The sequence below is a fragment of the Mytilus galloprovincialis genome, chromosome 10 (assembly GCF_965363235.1).
Source record: "Mytilus galloprovincialis chromosome 10, xbMytGall1.hap1.1, whole genome shotgun sequence".
NCBI lineage: Eukaryota > Metazoa > Mollusca > Bivalvia > Mytilida > Mytilidae > Mytilus > Mytilus galloprovincialis.
Window position 1 is genome coordinate 55,122,960 of NC_134847.1, and position 16,980 is coordinate 55,139,939.

General features: G+C 31.7%; 1 protein-coding gene and 1 long non-coding RNA gene across 2 annotated transcripts; both read right to left on the reverse strand.

The window, feature by feature from the left end:
• Positions 1–161: 161 nt before the first annotated feature.
• Positions 162–7,001, reverse strand: LOC143049241 (uncharacterized). The gene is made up of 5 exons (XR_012970141.1): positions 6,888–7,001; positions 6,352–6,471; positions 5,519–5,597; positions 4,972–5,089; positions 162–208 (listed from the first exon to the last, which is right to left on the reverse strand). It is a non-coding gene; the product is annotated as an uncharacterized LOC143049241 (long non-coding RNA).
• Positions 7,002–7,777: 776 nt separating this feature from the next.
• On the reverse strand, positions 7,778–14,901 carry LOC143049526 (uncharacterized). Its single transcript, XM_076223132.1, has 8 exons — positions 14,615–14,901; positions 13,516–13,764; positions 12,599–12,814; positions 10,656–10,802; positions 10,140–10,244; positions 9,659–9,753; positions 8,123–8,314; positions 7,778–7,885 (listed from the first exon to the last, which is right to left on the reverse strand). Exons 2-8 carry the CDS (start codon positions 13,721–13,723, stop codon positions 7,778–7,780), a joined length of 1,071 nt encoding a protein of 356 aa, XP_076079247.1. The 5' UTR covers positions 13,724–13,764; positions 14,615–14,901.
• Between the last annotated feature and the right edge of the window lie 2,079 nt (positions 14,902–16,980).

The window sequence follows — 16,980 nt, forward strand, 5'->3', positions numbered from 1 at the left end:
GTTTTATTCTTAAAGAGATGCATTTTTTTTTACAAATTTGAAGGATTAATCTGTTGCAAAATATACACACGTATCTTTACGGTACAATTCTCTCACGGTGCATCAAATAACATTTGATAATCCTTTTTATTCCGTAACAATTTAATGTAACATGAACTTACATAGCATCAAAATCCCAAAATGCACAGACAGGATTTGAGTAATTGACCTGTAATGTAAATGTAAATAGACAATTTAATCATGAAAGATATTTTATGTATCAGTTTTGAGTGTCTTTGGTGGTAATTTTTCCCGTTTACTTTATTTCCTTATTATGAATCATTAAAAAGAACACCAAAAGGATAATTACAAGTTTGACTTATCTTTATACTCACTTGAAATGTTTAGATGTAAAACAGGTGCATATGAACTTTCTTATAAAAATATAATCCTTTATCATGTACACATGTCCAGTACTGCTACTTATTTTTTCCCCCCTACTCCGATTTCCTGCCTGCTTTTAAAATGAAGCGATGAAAAAGGGTTAACCAACTTGACGCTGGAAAGTTCTTATCAATTATACCAGATCCAAAAACCTGTATTCATGAGTAAGAACTACATATTGGAACGTATGCAATCTAAAATAACCCGCATTTAATGCACTTTGCTCTATAGTTTCACGTTTAACACACATGCTTCATAAGTATTTGTAGATTGCTCAACAAGATCACGATCGGTAAACTTCGATAACAAGTAGTCAAAGTTTTTAATCAACTGAGCAAAATGAAATATTTTTTTTTGTCGTGCACAAATGACTATTGATTTTCGTTTTCCAAAGTATGCATGCATTGGTAAATAATTTCCTCAACATTATAATCCACTGAAACTCGTTTTAAGGTCAAGGATCAGTAAATAAAGTAGTCCATAGATTTTTTTAAAATTTAGAACTCTATTAGATATTGAAAATATACATCAGAAAATGTAAAAAAAAGTATATGTCACCGACTTCGTTTTCAAGAAAAATCCATTTTAAAATGGTCCCAGAGGGTACTAAATTACATTGAATATATAGGGTAAATCTATATTTTCCTCTTACAATTTTCGGTTTCTGGTATAAATCACGAGAACCGCTCCATAGAATTTTTTTTTAAATCAATACTTTTTTCTTCTTTGTCTTACGAATTAGATGATATTAAAAAAAATATGGTCACCGACTTCGTTTTCCCTGTAGAAGCGACGCAAACACGAGATTTTGGCAAAAAAAAACCATAAAAATTCGTGACGTCGTAATTTTTATTACATAACGTCAAGTTATCATGCTTATAATTTCCAACGTTCTTCGTGTTGATTATGCACGATGATTATGTGTTTCGTATTGATAGATTCTTTTTATCATAAGAGTCTGGATAATTATCATAAATTTTTATTTAGTATTACCAATATTCTTTATTCTTTATATTTTAGCACCCCATTATACACTTTTTCTTTTTTGCATTTTATTCTGCAATTTTGCCCATTATTCTGTATTCCGTAAACCCCTCTTTTATGGAACATGTTAAAAAGAAATTATACGTTGTAAAAAATGTGGTATATGTATGTTCATTATTAATATACAATTAACTAATTCAGACAAAAATACGTTGTAAGTACATGAACGCAAAAATGGTAAAAACTTAAAAATAGAAATCATCAGGGTTACTGTCAACAAGTTGACGCAATAAAAGATGTAATAGAAGCTATATTTTTATGCCCCCTTCAACTACCCCTGTACGTCTGTCCGTCCGTCATTCCGTCTGACCGCCCGTCCTTCCGTCCGTCCGCCCCCTTTATAGTTTATAGTTATTCCGCAAAACATCTACAGTTTGAATCATGGAACGTACTTTGCTGTCTGTTTGCATGTGGTCAAGGTTTTGATCTTTTTTATATTTGCTCTAATGAGAGACAGTTGAACTTTGTCATTTTTGGGTAACGAATTCATAAATCTCTTAGACAGTCTTGTAAGTCATCTGTTTACACTTTTTATCCGTTCCGATAATGATTTGGCCACTTTTGAAAAAAAAACGGATTTTTTAGCAGCGGAACATTACACTAGTAATTTTGGGGCCCTTTATAGCTTGTTGTTCGGTGTGAGCCAAGGCTCCGTGTTGAAGGCCGTACTTTAACCTATAATGGTTTACTTTTTAAATTGTTATTTGTATGGAGAGTTGTCTCATTGGCACTCACACCACATCTTCCTATATCTATCTAAGAGCTTGTGTTTTGGTACTATATCAGTACAGAACGTGTTCTGTCCATATACTGCTGCTTAATATCGCATATATAAACAAACATTATATCAATGATTCTACAAATTCTTGAAAATGTGTCGTGTGGTTATTAATACATCTTCAAGTTAACAAGTAAAACACGCAGACAAACTGTCATCTTTTTTATTATCTTTTTTGTTCTGTATCAAATTTATTGTATACAAGTCTACAAAAACGTTTTAAAAAGTTATTAAATGGTTATTGTTCCATCAGTGTACATATGTATGCTCGAAGTATATATAGAATCAGTACATGATACGCAACATGCGACAAATAAAGGGGGATAGTAATGACAGGAAACTAAATTAAACTAAGGCTTTGATTGATGTAAACTATAATAAAACTGGAAAGGGGAACAGGAAAATAAGAATATATTGCATCACTTACAACAACCTTTAAACTGACCAGTGTTTTTTTATGCATTACTGACCAGTAACACCGAGATAATCCAACGATTTTTAAGGGTCCATATGAAGTGTGTACCTAAATGTTCTTTATCTTTTAACAATTATTTTATTTTCCGTTGTTATTCTTTATAATTTTGCAAACTTTTTTGTTCAATTTTTGACATTTATTCTGCAACTCTCTTTGAGATCTAATTATATGTGACCATAAATTAACGTGCTTCTCTCTCTGAATTTCGCTTTCTCTCAAGACATTGTACGGTCTTTGTAGTACAGTGTATTTTCCAGAAAATACATCGTGTAAAAACAAATATACGGAGGTTGAGATATGACCTAAAAACAGATGTACATATTTATGTTTAATATGCCTACAAAAATACCCCCCCCCCCCCCAAACCGAAAAAAAAAGAGAAAAAAACAATCGCCCACAGGCTGAGACATGACTGGTAATATTGTGTTTTGTTATTTAGTCAATTTACACAAATGAGGGGGGACCTTAAACGGGACCTTAAACGGGACTCCGGGATCAGGTGTTTTCAAGCACGGGATTTCGGGATTTATCCTTTCTGGATCCGGCTATTCTTTTTTCGAATTTCGGGATGGCGGGATTGAATTTTCTATAAATTCGGAACCTCGGGATTTCATGTTTTAAAGTCCGAGATTTCGGGATCATGAAACCCTCATTGAAGTACTGACTACTTACGGGATTTACATTGAACTTGAATTGGTACTGAAAGTCTGTGACACTGTGCATATTTTTCAGTCGGTATATATAGTAGTACTATGATATAGAGGTGATCGATATAATCTCGATCTCAACCTTCAAGTTTTATGAGTGAAATAGAATTGACAACATTTCTATAGTATATTTGAGATGCTACTTTCAGCTAGGGTACATTTTTTTATTCGGTTAATATTTACCCATATATATATATATATGAAACAATTCCTTTGAGAAGACAACCATACGAATCAATACTATTAGGATACTAAGCCATGTATAAATCTTCAAACCATATACTATTTATACATGTATCTATTTAAAGATTTGTGTTCTATTTCTAACATCGAAATTGCGGACGTGAAAGAAAACACCATTACAAAAAAAAAAAAAAAAACAACTTTAGAATACAAAATGTAGCTATGGATTAATGATCGTGAAACATCATTTTTGTTTATTTTTAATTTGTTAAAGTCCAAAAACTGTGTATGAATATTAAACTATATATTGTTCCAGCCGTGAACAAGGTTAATTAATTTAAGTGTATTATAATTTAGTGCCATCTATGACTGACTGACAGCAGCGGCGAATTTATGACCAGTATTAGTTTATGTGGTTCATTTCCTTTTCTCTAATTTGAAAATATTTTGACTTGTTCCGACTGGTGTGATAATTTTCAAAATATGGGAGATATAGTCTTACCGTACAACACTAAGTTTTTGAATCTTTAGTATTAATGTCCCAAACTTGCTCATTTTCTGCTAGACGATGTCTTTTCCCAGTGAATATAGGTTTGTTGAAAGGACAGTTTTTACATACAACATATAGAATACTTCCGAGACCACACTGTTTTTTCTCATCACAATTATGTAGAAATAGTAGTGAGCAACAGTTTTCACACTTGTTTTAACATGTTTAGCTGGTCGGCAGATATACAAACTCTACCACCCTACGTCCTGATTTTCATTTTGAAGATCGTCTTCAGGACGTTTTCATATTCATTTTCAATTTTTAATTTTAGAAAAACAAATTCATTCTCATAGAAGTTACATTCTTTCCGTCAAAACCGTTGACGTTGTCCCATCGAAAAGTCGCCGGTGCAATTTTTACATTGCAAAATCTGGTCAAAGGGACGTAATTCGTACAAAACGTCGCAATATTTCGCGGAATTCGCTAGACGGCGTTCATTTACTGTTACTTGATCTTAAATGACATTTGGCTAAATTGGAATCATACAAGTTCTCCATTTAGTCAATTTCGAGATAAGCATTTAATTCATCTTGAATGAACATGTGGAATATCAATGTTATGAAAATTACATTGATTAAAGTACACTGGATAGTTTGTTAAATGGTACACCGCGAATGGTTGTTTGTTTTGTTTGGAAGTCGTTATACCGTATACATAACTGACATGAGTATTTTTTATTCGTGCTTATTATTGACATGCCTGTAATTTGAGTATCATGTTCAGCTCAAATTTGCCGGTTTAAAATCACAACACCCTCTTAAACTCTCAAACAGGGTGAACATAAGTAAAATGTACTTTAATGTAAACATACCTGTACATGTTCAAATTTTATAATCAGTGGACGTTTTAAACTGGTTGGTGTAGGTTCTATAGAAAAATCTATTACTACCGAGTTTATATCATAACTTCCATTAGTTGCTACGACCGAACTGAAACAAATGAACAAACGAATATATGTATTCAGCATAAGAGTAATTAGTATATAAACAAAGTACATTCAAATAACACAATTATAGTTTAAATGACAAAACAAAAGCACAAAAAGAGTGATTTTAAGCGATACCATTCAAATGAATTCCCCAGAACATGTTCACCTTTAGCTGGAATATACAATTTTATTATACCATATTTATCTTAATTGTATGCTGATTAAAAAAGAAATGTTTCTTTCTGAAATCACCATATTATATGAAAGATATATTTGCCGTTAGATGTTTTTGTGGTTTCTTCAGAATATGTTTGCCCTTGAATTCAAGTCTAATGTTCGATTTTGATGACCTCATTACCATATTTGTTTCACAGTAAATGGTTTGATGTCTTATTATAAGATTTCTAGCGATAAGCATTGAAAAACGTACCCATCAGACAAATAATATTCATGAAATAAATCCGAAATATTTCTGTAATACGTTGTACTATATCCGACTGGTTGCTTCCCTGTAACAATTAAAAAATAAATTATGTATGGAATAGTTATCATTTCATTTCACAAAATTAACCTTTGTGGTAAAAATCTCAAAACGGTCAAATATATAACCAAAACTGACCACTGTTTCTGACACTTTAAAGTCATTACATCATTGTAAAATCTGTATACAGACGTCACTTGTATTTTGTGTGAATTTGGATTGATTAGGACGTTTGTATTTTATTTCTTTAACAATTAATTAAGTAATACAATTTTTATGTAATTATACACACGATCAGATATAACTAAACTGTATCCTTTTTCATTCTATCAAAGATGTGTGTAATTTTGAAAAAAAACACCAAAAATATATCTCAGGAACAGCCAACCCGAATTGCAAAATAAATTATACCAACTGTAAAAGACTGTGATAACACCATGACTAAAGACAAAAACGACAAACAGACACTCTACATTACAGAAAACAAATTTGAAAGGAAATTAAGAACCTAAAATTCTGGTATAACATCCGAATGGAACCAGGTGCCCTGATGGATTAAGTAGTATTTTGCTCCACAAAAAACATCCCTCGTGTAACTAATAACAGATGAGTGGAAGTCACAATTATGTATGTCCCAAACATTGTATCTTTGGTATATTAAAATTGTTTTTATTTTACTTTCTTTAGGTTTTCCAAATAAGTCAGCAATGTTATATCTCAAAGTAGGATAAAACAAGAACTAGAACAGGAGTAATGAATAGCGTTTAGTAGAGGAAAATTACCTTGAAAGTTATCTTTGCTTAATGTTACTTGATTTGTCGATTCTGTTATCCAATCAGGCAACACTTGAGTTTTCTTGGGGAATGTAATATCCTCAGACAAAACCTTCCCGACTTGAACAACTGAAATGCAACATACAGTTAGAACGTTTATTCTGCTTTCTATTGAATCACTTACATTTGGAGAGATAATGTATAAGAGAACACGTGACTTAAGAATATTTTTACATGAGACGTTTGATGCATCTTCGTGAATTTTAATTATGTTTGTGTGCCGTTACGTTCTCGTTGTTTGTTTATTTAGGTTTAAAATAGATTTCATCAAATTAATTTTCTTTATGTTTCATTTTTGATTTGATTATTATTACACTGTACAAATCTTTTGATGCAAAAGCAAGTCAATAGGAGACCTTATTGACTGTTCTCCTTTCTTAAAAGAAAGAATAAATGGTGAGAACGATATTTCTTTGAGAGATATTTTGATTTCGAAAGTATTTAGGATTTGACAAATGCGTATTCCTTGTATTTCTAATACTAACCTAACTGGTCTTTCTGTACAGTCCTTTGAAATACACTGTCATTTACATTTGTATATGCTTTTGTGTACACTGTGACTGCTTTTGCAATGGCTGTTACACCCGTGAAATTCTATTCCAAATATACCCAAATATACAAATTATTCATTCTTTAAATTGAAATTATTTGAAAATATAAACGTCCCGAATAATAACTATGAGTGGCCGTTCAGTGAATGTTCACTCCCATAATTCAATTATTTTATAATTAGTTAACAAAGGTATCAAGCATATAATTTGATACGCCAGACGCACGTGTCTTCTATATAAGACTCATCAGTGACGCTCAGATCAAAATAGTAAAAAAACATAACAAGTATAAAGTTGAAGAGCATTGAGGACCCAAATTAAAAAATGTTGTACCAAATAAAGCTAAGATAATCTGTGTCTAGGATTAGAAAATCCTTAGTATAATAAAAATAGCAAGATGTGGAACTAGTTCACATTTTAAACTTCAATTATAGAATGTACACATATTAACCTATCTTGATTGCGTTTATGGGATTTCTATAGATATAATAGCATTACAGGAGACGTTTACACTGTCGATACACGAGTGTCGTTCTCGTTTGGAGTTTTTGATTCCATCAGGTTCTGTTTTAACCTTGATTTGAATGATAACATTGAATTGTGAGATTGAAGTATTGGTTAATTACTATTTACTCTGATTTACTTTCATAGACATCATATTCTCTGATTTGATTGGATCTCGATGTTTATAATGAAGACAAATTTTATTGCAGACAAAGAAGATAGAATTTAGCTTGAATTAAAATCCTTTGCCAATGAAGATAAATAATTGAGCTGAGTTTGAGCAACAAAATAAAACAATTAGGGTATTATTGGTATATGTCTTATGTTAATGTTTTTACTTTATCATTTATACTAACCAATCGTTTCAACTGCCTCCAGCTTGGTATATTCTTCTCGACCAAAAGGTTATCACACGATGACACAAAAATCTTGAAAAAAGTAGTCATATATATTAATCTATCAGAGGATAGTGATTTCACTCAGTGAATGTTGAGATAGCAAAAATGGATTATGAAATAAAGTTTGACATGGGATTAAATACCCATTATGTGTTTCATTTGCTGAAAGTTTTTGTAATTTTTTAGGACATTCCACATACGATTTTTGAGTGTTTTTGAGTGTTTTGTTTTATTGTCTTTAGTTTTTTTTAAACAATGTTTACATACCTCCAGTTGGTCAATAGAAATACTGTCTGATTTATCTTTCGCATGAACAGCAATATTATCGAGTATTGAAGAAGATATATCCAATTCCCCTGATGTTAAGTCTTTTGGTACATCTGGTTCGGTTAACTTGTTTAAATCAACAAGAATGTTGTTCACATCTTTCACTTCGATACCATTTTTCAGAAGGTCCGTCTACAAATGAAACAGTGCAATCAGGTAAATTTAAAGGAATAATTAATCGTTTTTCTTCATTTAATGAGATCAGGCAGGTTTATGAATGTATACACATTTTTAAAATAAAGCTCAAACTTTTTTTAGTAAGGTATCATCATATTTCTCCAAGAAACAGCTTCTAGATATCAGATTTTAGTACAATTGATAGTCTATAAACACTTCCCTATAATTTAATTTATGAAGTGGCTCCATACTTTCAAGCACAGCGTTCTTCAAACTATTTCTGTGACTTTACAAAACATTTGGTCTTCAGCAGTAGAATTCGGTTTAATTTTTAATGTATTTTTCATTTATCATAAAACTCTAACATGTCTACGTTTAGCAAGAATAGAATAAATTCTTATGTATTACCTATTCTAACTTATATATTAACTTTTAAATAGTTATACTTTTAAACATGAAAATTAACCGAATATTTCATATTCTTATTCAGGAGACACCTGATTTTTATTCTAGCAAAAGTTTAACAGTTAAAATTTTATTTTACTACTGACCATTGCAACTTGGAATATAGTGAAAATATAGGTTTCTGAGTTATTAAAAAATAATTGTACAGTCTAGTTCTTAAGAGAAAAGTTTGAATTCGCTTTTGCATGAAATAGATCAGAGGCCTAAAAATAAAAAAAGGCCATTGTATTGGAAATGTAAATCTTGAGAATAGATGACAAAAAGATTCACAGAATGGTGCTTAAACATGGCACAAACTGGTCAACCATGTTTGATTTCGATAACAACATATATATAAATCTTAGTGAGAACTGTTGAATATCTATTTTATCGTGTTATGAAGATTGATGTAGCATCTGTATTTGAAACATATTAAGTGTGATTTTCTTTCTTTCGAATTTGTATCGATGACCTCACAGCCTTACTCCATTCCGAAAGAGTATCCACGTCTTCTTTTTCGCGTTTTGTCCATTGTCTGGCATGAACATGTACTGTCACATGTGAATTCGCCGACAACGAAGTTGAAAACAAATACTCATACAAACAAACATGAATGTATACAGAAACTTGTTTGAAAGCTATCACACTGATCAAGGTAAGGTTATTTACTGTCATACACGTGATAAATTTAGCTAGCTATAAAAACAGGTTCAATCCTCCATTTTATACTTAAGCAAATGCCTGTACCAAGTCAGGAATATGACAGTTGCTATTGATTCGTTTGATGTGTTTGAGCTTTTGATTTTGCCATTTGATTAGAAACTTTCCTTTTTGAATTTTCTTCGTAGTTCAGTATTTTTGTGATTTTACTTTTTATCACCCACAATACAGATAAATGCTATATATAAAGTATACCTCTACGTTCAAATTTAAGAGACGCTCTGATATACATGTACTATAATTTGGTTCTTCCCACTCTCCATTACTGTTACACAATCGAGATACTGTACCTACAAAAAAAAAATAACACGTTGTCTTAGATTAGATATAAGATATCATATGTGTCAAGGTGCACTTTACGAATCTGGGACAATTAAAGATGATACGATATTTTATACACTTCGGCAATCTGTTGATAGTATTATACTTAAAAAAAAAGGTAAATGCATTGATATCAATTATTTCAAATTCATCAGATGATATTCGAATATACAGTAATCTTATGTTTTATTTTATTTATGTCATATTCATCAATAGTTCGTCTCATTGGTTCTTTATGAATATACAGGCATTCAAATTAAAGTTGTGAGATTATTGTAGTTTTTGAAAATTTGTAGAGCTCACAAAACACTGAAAATGAAACAAAACATCTATATTCAAATAATATCATAGTTACCTGCACGATCACCAGGGCATGAAATAATAGCTAATGTATTTTCAACAGTATATACCCAGAAGCTTTCGAATTGGTCCACGTTGACTGGACAATATTGATAGACAACTAAAAGATAAATACACAAACATTGGATAAATTAAAGAAAGCTCACATAGAAAAACAAAATAAAAGACGGCATTATCAATACAACACACTTTATATAACATTGTTGTGAGTATAAGCCAAAGAATGCTGATTACAACTATAAAATCGACACGAATTAATTATTTCTGTTAATATTATTTATTTGTATACTTTGGAAGGAATAGTCACATGAAGGTATGCCTAAATTAAATTGCCGATTGTTCCATTTTAAATAAGTTAATTATTTAACTTTGAAATTTATCATTTGCTTATATTGAAATATTTATAGCACCGATATATTTTCACCTCCTTTTTTGCAGTTTCTGTTTAGGTATAGAGATATCCATAAACATCCATTTGTTTGAAATATTCTGTAAAAAATACAACACTTACCGTTGGGTTTAATTACACTGATGTGAGAGACGAGGCGATTTCCTTCTCCATAATTGTTAATTCCAGAACATTCATACTGAACAGTGTCTTGGATTCCACTTACAACCAACTTCGAGTGTGTATTGTCTATACGTATGATTATCTCACCTAGTATAGAGAAGAGGCGTTTTATTATTCCTTCTTGATAAACTATCCAAGGTATTAAGGTGATTTTCAATGCAAGTCTTCCTAACTATCACTTTCTGCTAGTGCAAGTGTTCTGTCAGGATAATACCGTTGCAAATGAAATGAATATTGTGATGAAATGGACGGAAAGATACCAAAGGGACAGTCAAACTCATAAATCTAAAACAAACTGACAACGCCATGGCTAAAAATGAAAAGGACAAACAAACAACAGCACACACGACACAACATAGAAAACTAAAGAATAAACAACACGAACCCAACCAAAAAACTAGGGGTGATATCAGGTGCTATCAGGTGCTCCGGAAGGGTAAGCAGATCCTGCTCCACATGTGGCACCCGTCGTGTTGCCTATCTGATAACAAATCCGGTAAATAGTCTAATTCGATAGGTCACATTCATGAAAGGGAAGGGGATTGTAGTTACGACGTAAGGAACATATCCGATATCATTTGTGAAACGGTTATTCCATAACGGTCAACCAACTCGTGATGGCGTCCGTAAAATTTACGAAGGGATAATTTCAAATTCACCATTTGGAACTCTTGGTTTAATAGCTTCCTTGTGAGCAGCAACCCTCTATCAAGAAAATCAAGATAGGAAATGCAAGCATGGGAATATCGTATCAATTGGGAGATATATACCCCGTATGCAGGTGCTGCTGGAATGTTGCTACTTAGAAATGGAAAGTTCACAATTGGAAAGCTGAAATCATCTCTTTTGTCGTAAAGTTTTGTTTTCAACCGACCCTCATTGTCAATTTCTAGATGTAAGTCAAGATATGAGGCCGACTTAACTGTATGTGTAGTATCCTTTATCTCTAGCTCGATTGGATAGATGCGTTCCACATAGTCACCAAATTTTGAATTATTTAGTGTAAGAACATCATCTATGTAGCGAAAAGTAGAGTTAAAGGATATTGCTAACTTCTTATCTTTCTTCCTAAGAAGTTCCTGCATGAAGTCAGCCTCATAATAATAAAGAAACAAGTCGGCAAGTAAAGGGGCACAGTTTGTTCCCATTGGAATGCCGACAGTCTGTTGAAAAACACGTCCTCCGAACGTAACAAATATGTTGTCAATCAAGAAATCAAGCATCTTGATAATATCAGTAGTAGAGAATTTTTTGCTCGAATCAGAGTGATCCTTTACAAAGTAGGATTTATCCCTCCCTAAGACAAGGTACTTGTATCTACGTTGGCCATTCTTTTTTACGAAGCAAAAAAAAAAAAAAAGAAATTATTATCATTGATATCCAATTCACTTCAGATACAAGTATATATATTCTACAGCACTAACAATAACAACCAATCGGCTGAACTAGAAGATTATTCCGACCAAATATTGGAACAATCCCGTTAAATGTTCTTGTTCTTTATATGAACATAAAGCACTAAATGAACGTTAAAATTCAGGATTTTTATTTACGAGTAATTTCAAGTTAGGTAGAAGCAGGAGGAGGTATAGCGAAATTTACTGAGAAATGTTCGAATATCAGAAAATAGATTAATATTAGTTTAAGACGTTGTTGCAAAAACATTACATTTCATGAATTTATCAGGACAATTCTGATTTAACTAGAAATAGTTCTTTTTTTCTAATTTACTTTAATGAGAATTGCAAATGATTTGCAAACATTTTTATTTCGATTTATAAATAAGGCACAGTATATTAATAACTTATCATAAAATTTACCTTAAAAAAGCAATGAAACAATGATGGTGACTGAACATGACTTTATTTGTGGTAATTACTTACCTTTGTTTGGGTTAAACGTGTCTCCATTTTTGTACCATAGGATAGATGTAAGGACAGAATAAGACTGAACTACATTGCAGTATATGTTGACAGTATCGCCTTGGGTTACGGTTGATGTACGTGGTGAAATACTAACGATCGGTTTGCCAATGATATTTAAACTGATTTTCTTGTCAGAGCTGATATAGCCATCACTCACTTCACAGGTTAGGTTTCCTGTTAAAGAAATTTTTTTAGGTGTATCAAAAGCAGTATTGAGTTTTACTTACAAAACAAATTGATCAAACCTCCCATCCATATTTTCTCTTTCCAAATTCCTAAACCATGACGCTGAGATCAATGTAGTTTTGAAATAGAACAGCTGACCTTTTACAATTTCAATTGTCCTGTATACAACATTGAAGCTATAGTTCGTTACATTCTCTCAATCTTTTTATTATGTAGGACAATGTAAATGCATAATTTATCTGTTACGAACGTACCTGGACGTGTTTTATTTTCAGAAGTCGCTTAGAAACGTTGGTAAAACATAATCAATTTTCAGGCATTTAGAAGTTTCATACTGAAATAAAGTATTTTCTTTTTAAATCTGTAACTCGGCAGTCTGTTGGACACAATTGTATTCCCATGTTTACAATTAGCTAAACATAAGTATGTGTTGTTGTTTACAGTATTGCTTTGGGGTTTTAGTCACATTTTAAATTCTTTTGTCATTATTGTTGTTCATATGTTGAAGTCCATTTGCCGAGCCTTTGTTTAAATATTTAAGTGTATTGAACTTCCTGAACAGTAAGTCTGTCTTTCGTGTTTTGATGATCATCTTACTAACGCATGTGCAAACAATAAAACAATCAAACATGCGCGATAGATCACTAGAGATCACAAGTTGTTTTTAAAAGTTCATGAAGGATATATACCTGAATCACTTGTTTGTAGACTTAAAACAATCAAACGGAAGTGCATTCTTCTATTGGTTGGATTACTTGATACTGTTTCTGTTTTCCATCTTGATGTATTTGTTGGATTTATAACCGAATTATTCAGCTTCCAGGTAGCAAAAATAGTACCTTCTGCGTATAAAACATACGCTTCACACATGACCGTTACACTTCTTCCATTAATCATTTCACCTTCAATAGTCAGCTCAGTGATAGTGATGTTTGCATCTTTAAAAGAATTTGAAAAACTTTGAATTGATGATCTCTTATTCAAAATCTTCATCACATAGGTGAAAATTAAAAAAACTTAATCGATAATCATACCAACAATAAATTAATCAATAATTCAATCATGACACATTAATTTATTTTTATTTTGGTATCTTTAGTAAACCATTGTGTTAAAATTTGTCGAAATATAGGTAACAGTAGTGTACACCTTATAATTTTGCTGGGTACGAAGCCATTTTGTTGCTTAAAATATATCAAGGATGCTCATATCTGGAAATTTGAAAGTCAAGAGCAGAGTTAATAATTGACTGTAATTAGAAAAGCCAAATCCAACTAAGGTGAACTTTGCAAAGGAATTGGAAACTGAATTTCTTAGAAAAAGGAGTATCTATACTCATTAACGTGTGGATAATCCAAGAAAGGAATGATGTGATTATACCAGTGCCCATGCACTGACTCCTGAGCTGAAGGTACACTGTGGGACTACTATTAACGTTTTAGACCAATAGAAAAGAAAAATCACACTTCCAAAGTTTAATGCGTCCGACTTCATTTTCTTCTGAAACATTCATCAGGTATACTCAAACACAACAATTAAAACTAAAGATGTAGAAATACTCGTATAAAGGAGCTTTTTGACTAAAATGGAGCAAATGTGAGCTTTTTGACCAAAATGGAGCAAATGTGAGGTAAATACAAAAAGTCAAATCCACATGAAGTAAATTCTGCCTTTCGGAGATTAAACCTTACATTTTGACATCTTCTAAATTCATTAGTCGGCAAAATTAAGAAAGGATATTAATTGATGATAATGTTATTGTTTAGTGTTTAGTGTGAGAAAACTTACTTCCTGTTACATTTAAGGCAGTTGGTAGACTGCTTCCAATACCAATAGTATTACTTGCATAGCACGTGTAATGTCCTTCATCATTATTGTCAACATCGGAGATTGTTAGAGATTGATTTATAATTGATGACCCATGAAATCTGTCACCAATTACAACTCTTGTAGTCGTATCATTTATGTCTTTAACCCAGAAGACATCTCGAAGTGCAATGTTTGATATTGCTGTGCATTCCAGTGTTATTTCGTCTTGTAGATTTACAGTATATAAGGATTTCGATATGTGAACAGCAGGAATCTCTGTAAAATTAATGATAATGGTATATTATATGTTGCACAAACATTAAATTTCTTAATGTTTTTGAGATACAATGTGTTTAAAAAGTTTACTTTCAAATGTAAACAATAACCAGTACCAACTTTACTAATTTATATCGATAAGGAAAGGTTGATAAGGTAGACTATTCATTCACAACAACTTTAAATCTGAAACCATTAGTTGATAATAATATTTTAAGCCCATCAAACTTATAAACACTGTACACAAAAACGTTTATTTTTTTTTTAGTTTGGTGGTTTATTTTTTACGGTTGTGATAAGAACATATAAATATTGAAAAAATCTATAATCTCAGAAACGATGTCTCAATTTTGCACTATTGTTGACAGTTCTGTTTAAAAAAGACTGAAGTACCTTATTCCTACTAAGTTTCTATAAAATTATTCAAAAATCAATTAAATAATAACAGATACTGGGAACCATGTCATGTCCCTTAATTCCTTATATTTTTCAAACATGAACCCAAAGAAGAGATAGCTATTTCTAATCAATTTTGATGAGCATTTACCTTCAATATTAAAACGAAGCAAATAAAATAATATGGTCCTGGTTGTCTCATGAAATTTCACTCTCTTATACCACTACATTTTGTATTGATTTGTTTCATTGCGACTGTATACTTTCTTCCCTAATACCCATACCTGGAATGACGAGTGACGCAGATTTAGCACTGACTGTTGTTCCAATTAAGCTCCTAGCTCTGCAGCTGTATTGTCCTGCATCAGATGACTCAAGATGCATTATTGTTAGTGATGGATTAGTGATATTTGAACCTCGATATTTGAGTGGAGGAGTTGTTGAAAGAATGACAGGGTCAATCCCTTTTCCTTCTTTATTGGTGAATATCCACTGCACTTCCTGTATTTGACTATTCGGGGATTGTATTATACAGGTTATGGATATTTCTTGTCCTGCTAATTGGGTGTAAGATGCTTGTGGCACATCAACCACCGGTTTTGCTTCTGTGGATGATTAACAATTATTTAATCTAAATAAAACGGTTACAGAAATAAAATATACAAATGTATTTACAAGCTTAGATAGCATTTGTTAACACAGATGCAAAAATATCGAACCATAATTTTCCATTATCATTTCTAACAAATATATTTTGAAATTACTATTTCTAATACCTAAAACTGAGATACATTATATATCATTCGAAAGGTTTTTTGATTTGCTTGGTCGAAAGAAAAACACTCTACGCTGCAATGTCCATTACATCAAGGTTTAAGGTCAAGATTAAGCATCACTAAATATTGCAAGAAGTTAACTAAATATCATTTAAGGGTTCTTGTACGATGCATATTATCTAAATATCATATAAAACAGATAGAACACGTCTAAATAGCAGTTGTCGTCTTTATACAAATACATTGTTATAGTGTAGCCCTTAAGGAAGTCTTGTTATAACAATTATTTCGAACTGCTATTCCTCTCTCAACCAAATAAATCACAATATCTTTTTATTTATTTGGTGCGTCATAAAACGATTATCCGGAGCTACTTTCATCATGTACAAAAAATCAACACTCGAACTTAAAAAAACATATCCACAGATAATTAAAAAAAACCATTAAATAAAGGATGAAAGCAAAAGTTATAACTACAACTTTTCAATCATCTGTTATTTGAATTCTTATATGGCATCTTATTTGGGTGAGACACAAAGATCATTACAGTTTCTAATAAAGTGTGTCAACAGTAGAATACCATTTCTCATGTCAATCGATAAGAAAGAAAAACATCAGGAAAAAATTGATAACTGAGAGATTCACATAACTTCAAAAGAAGCGATATCGGGACTCCTGCTATACATGCAACACTCGCCATGATATTTACACTTAGTCAAATGTTACTATCGGTCAATTTGAAAATCAGTCTAAAGAACATAAAAAACGTAACAAAAATGTATCTTTTAAGCTGAGACACCAGCATAACGTATCAATCAGCCATTTTTTTATTGTGATTTTTTATGGTAATGTTGTATCGATTTTAACCCGTCTTCCTTGAAACTGTGCTTAAGCTGG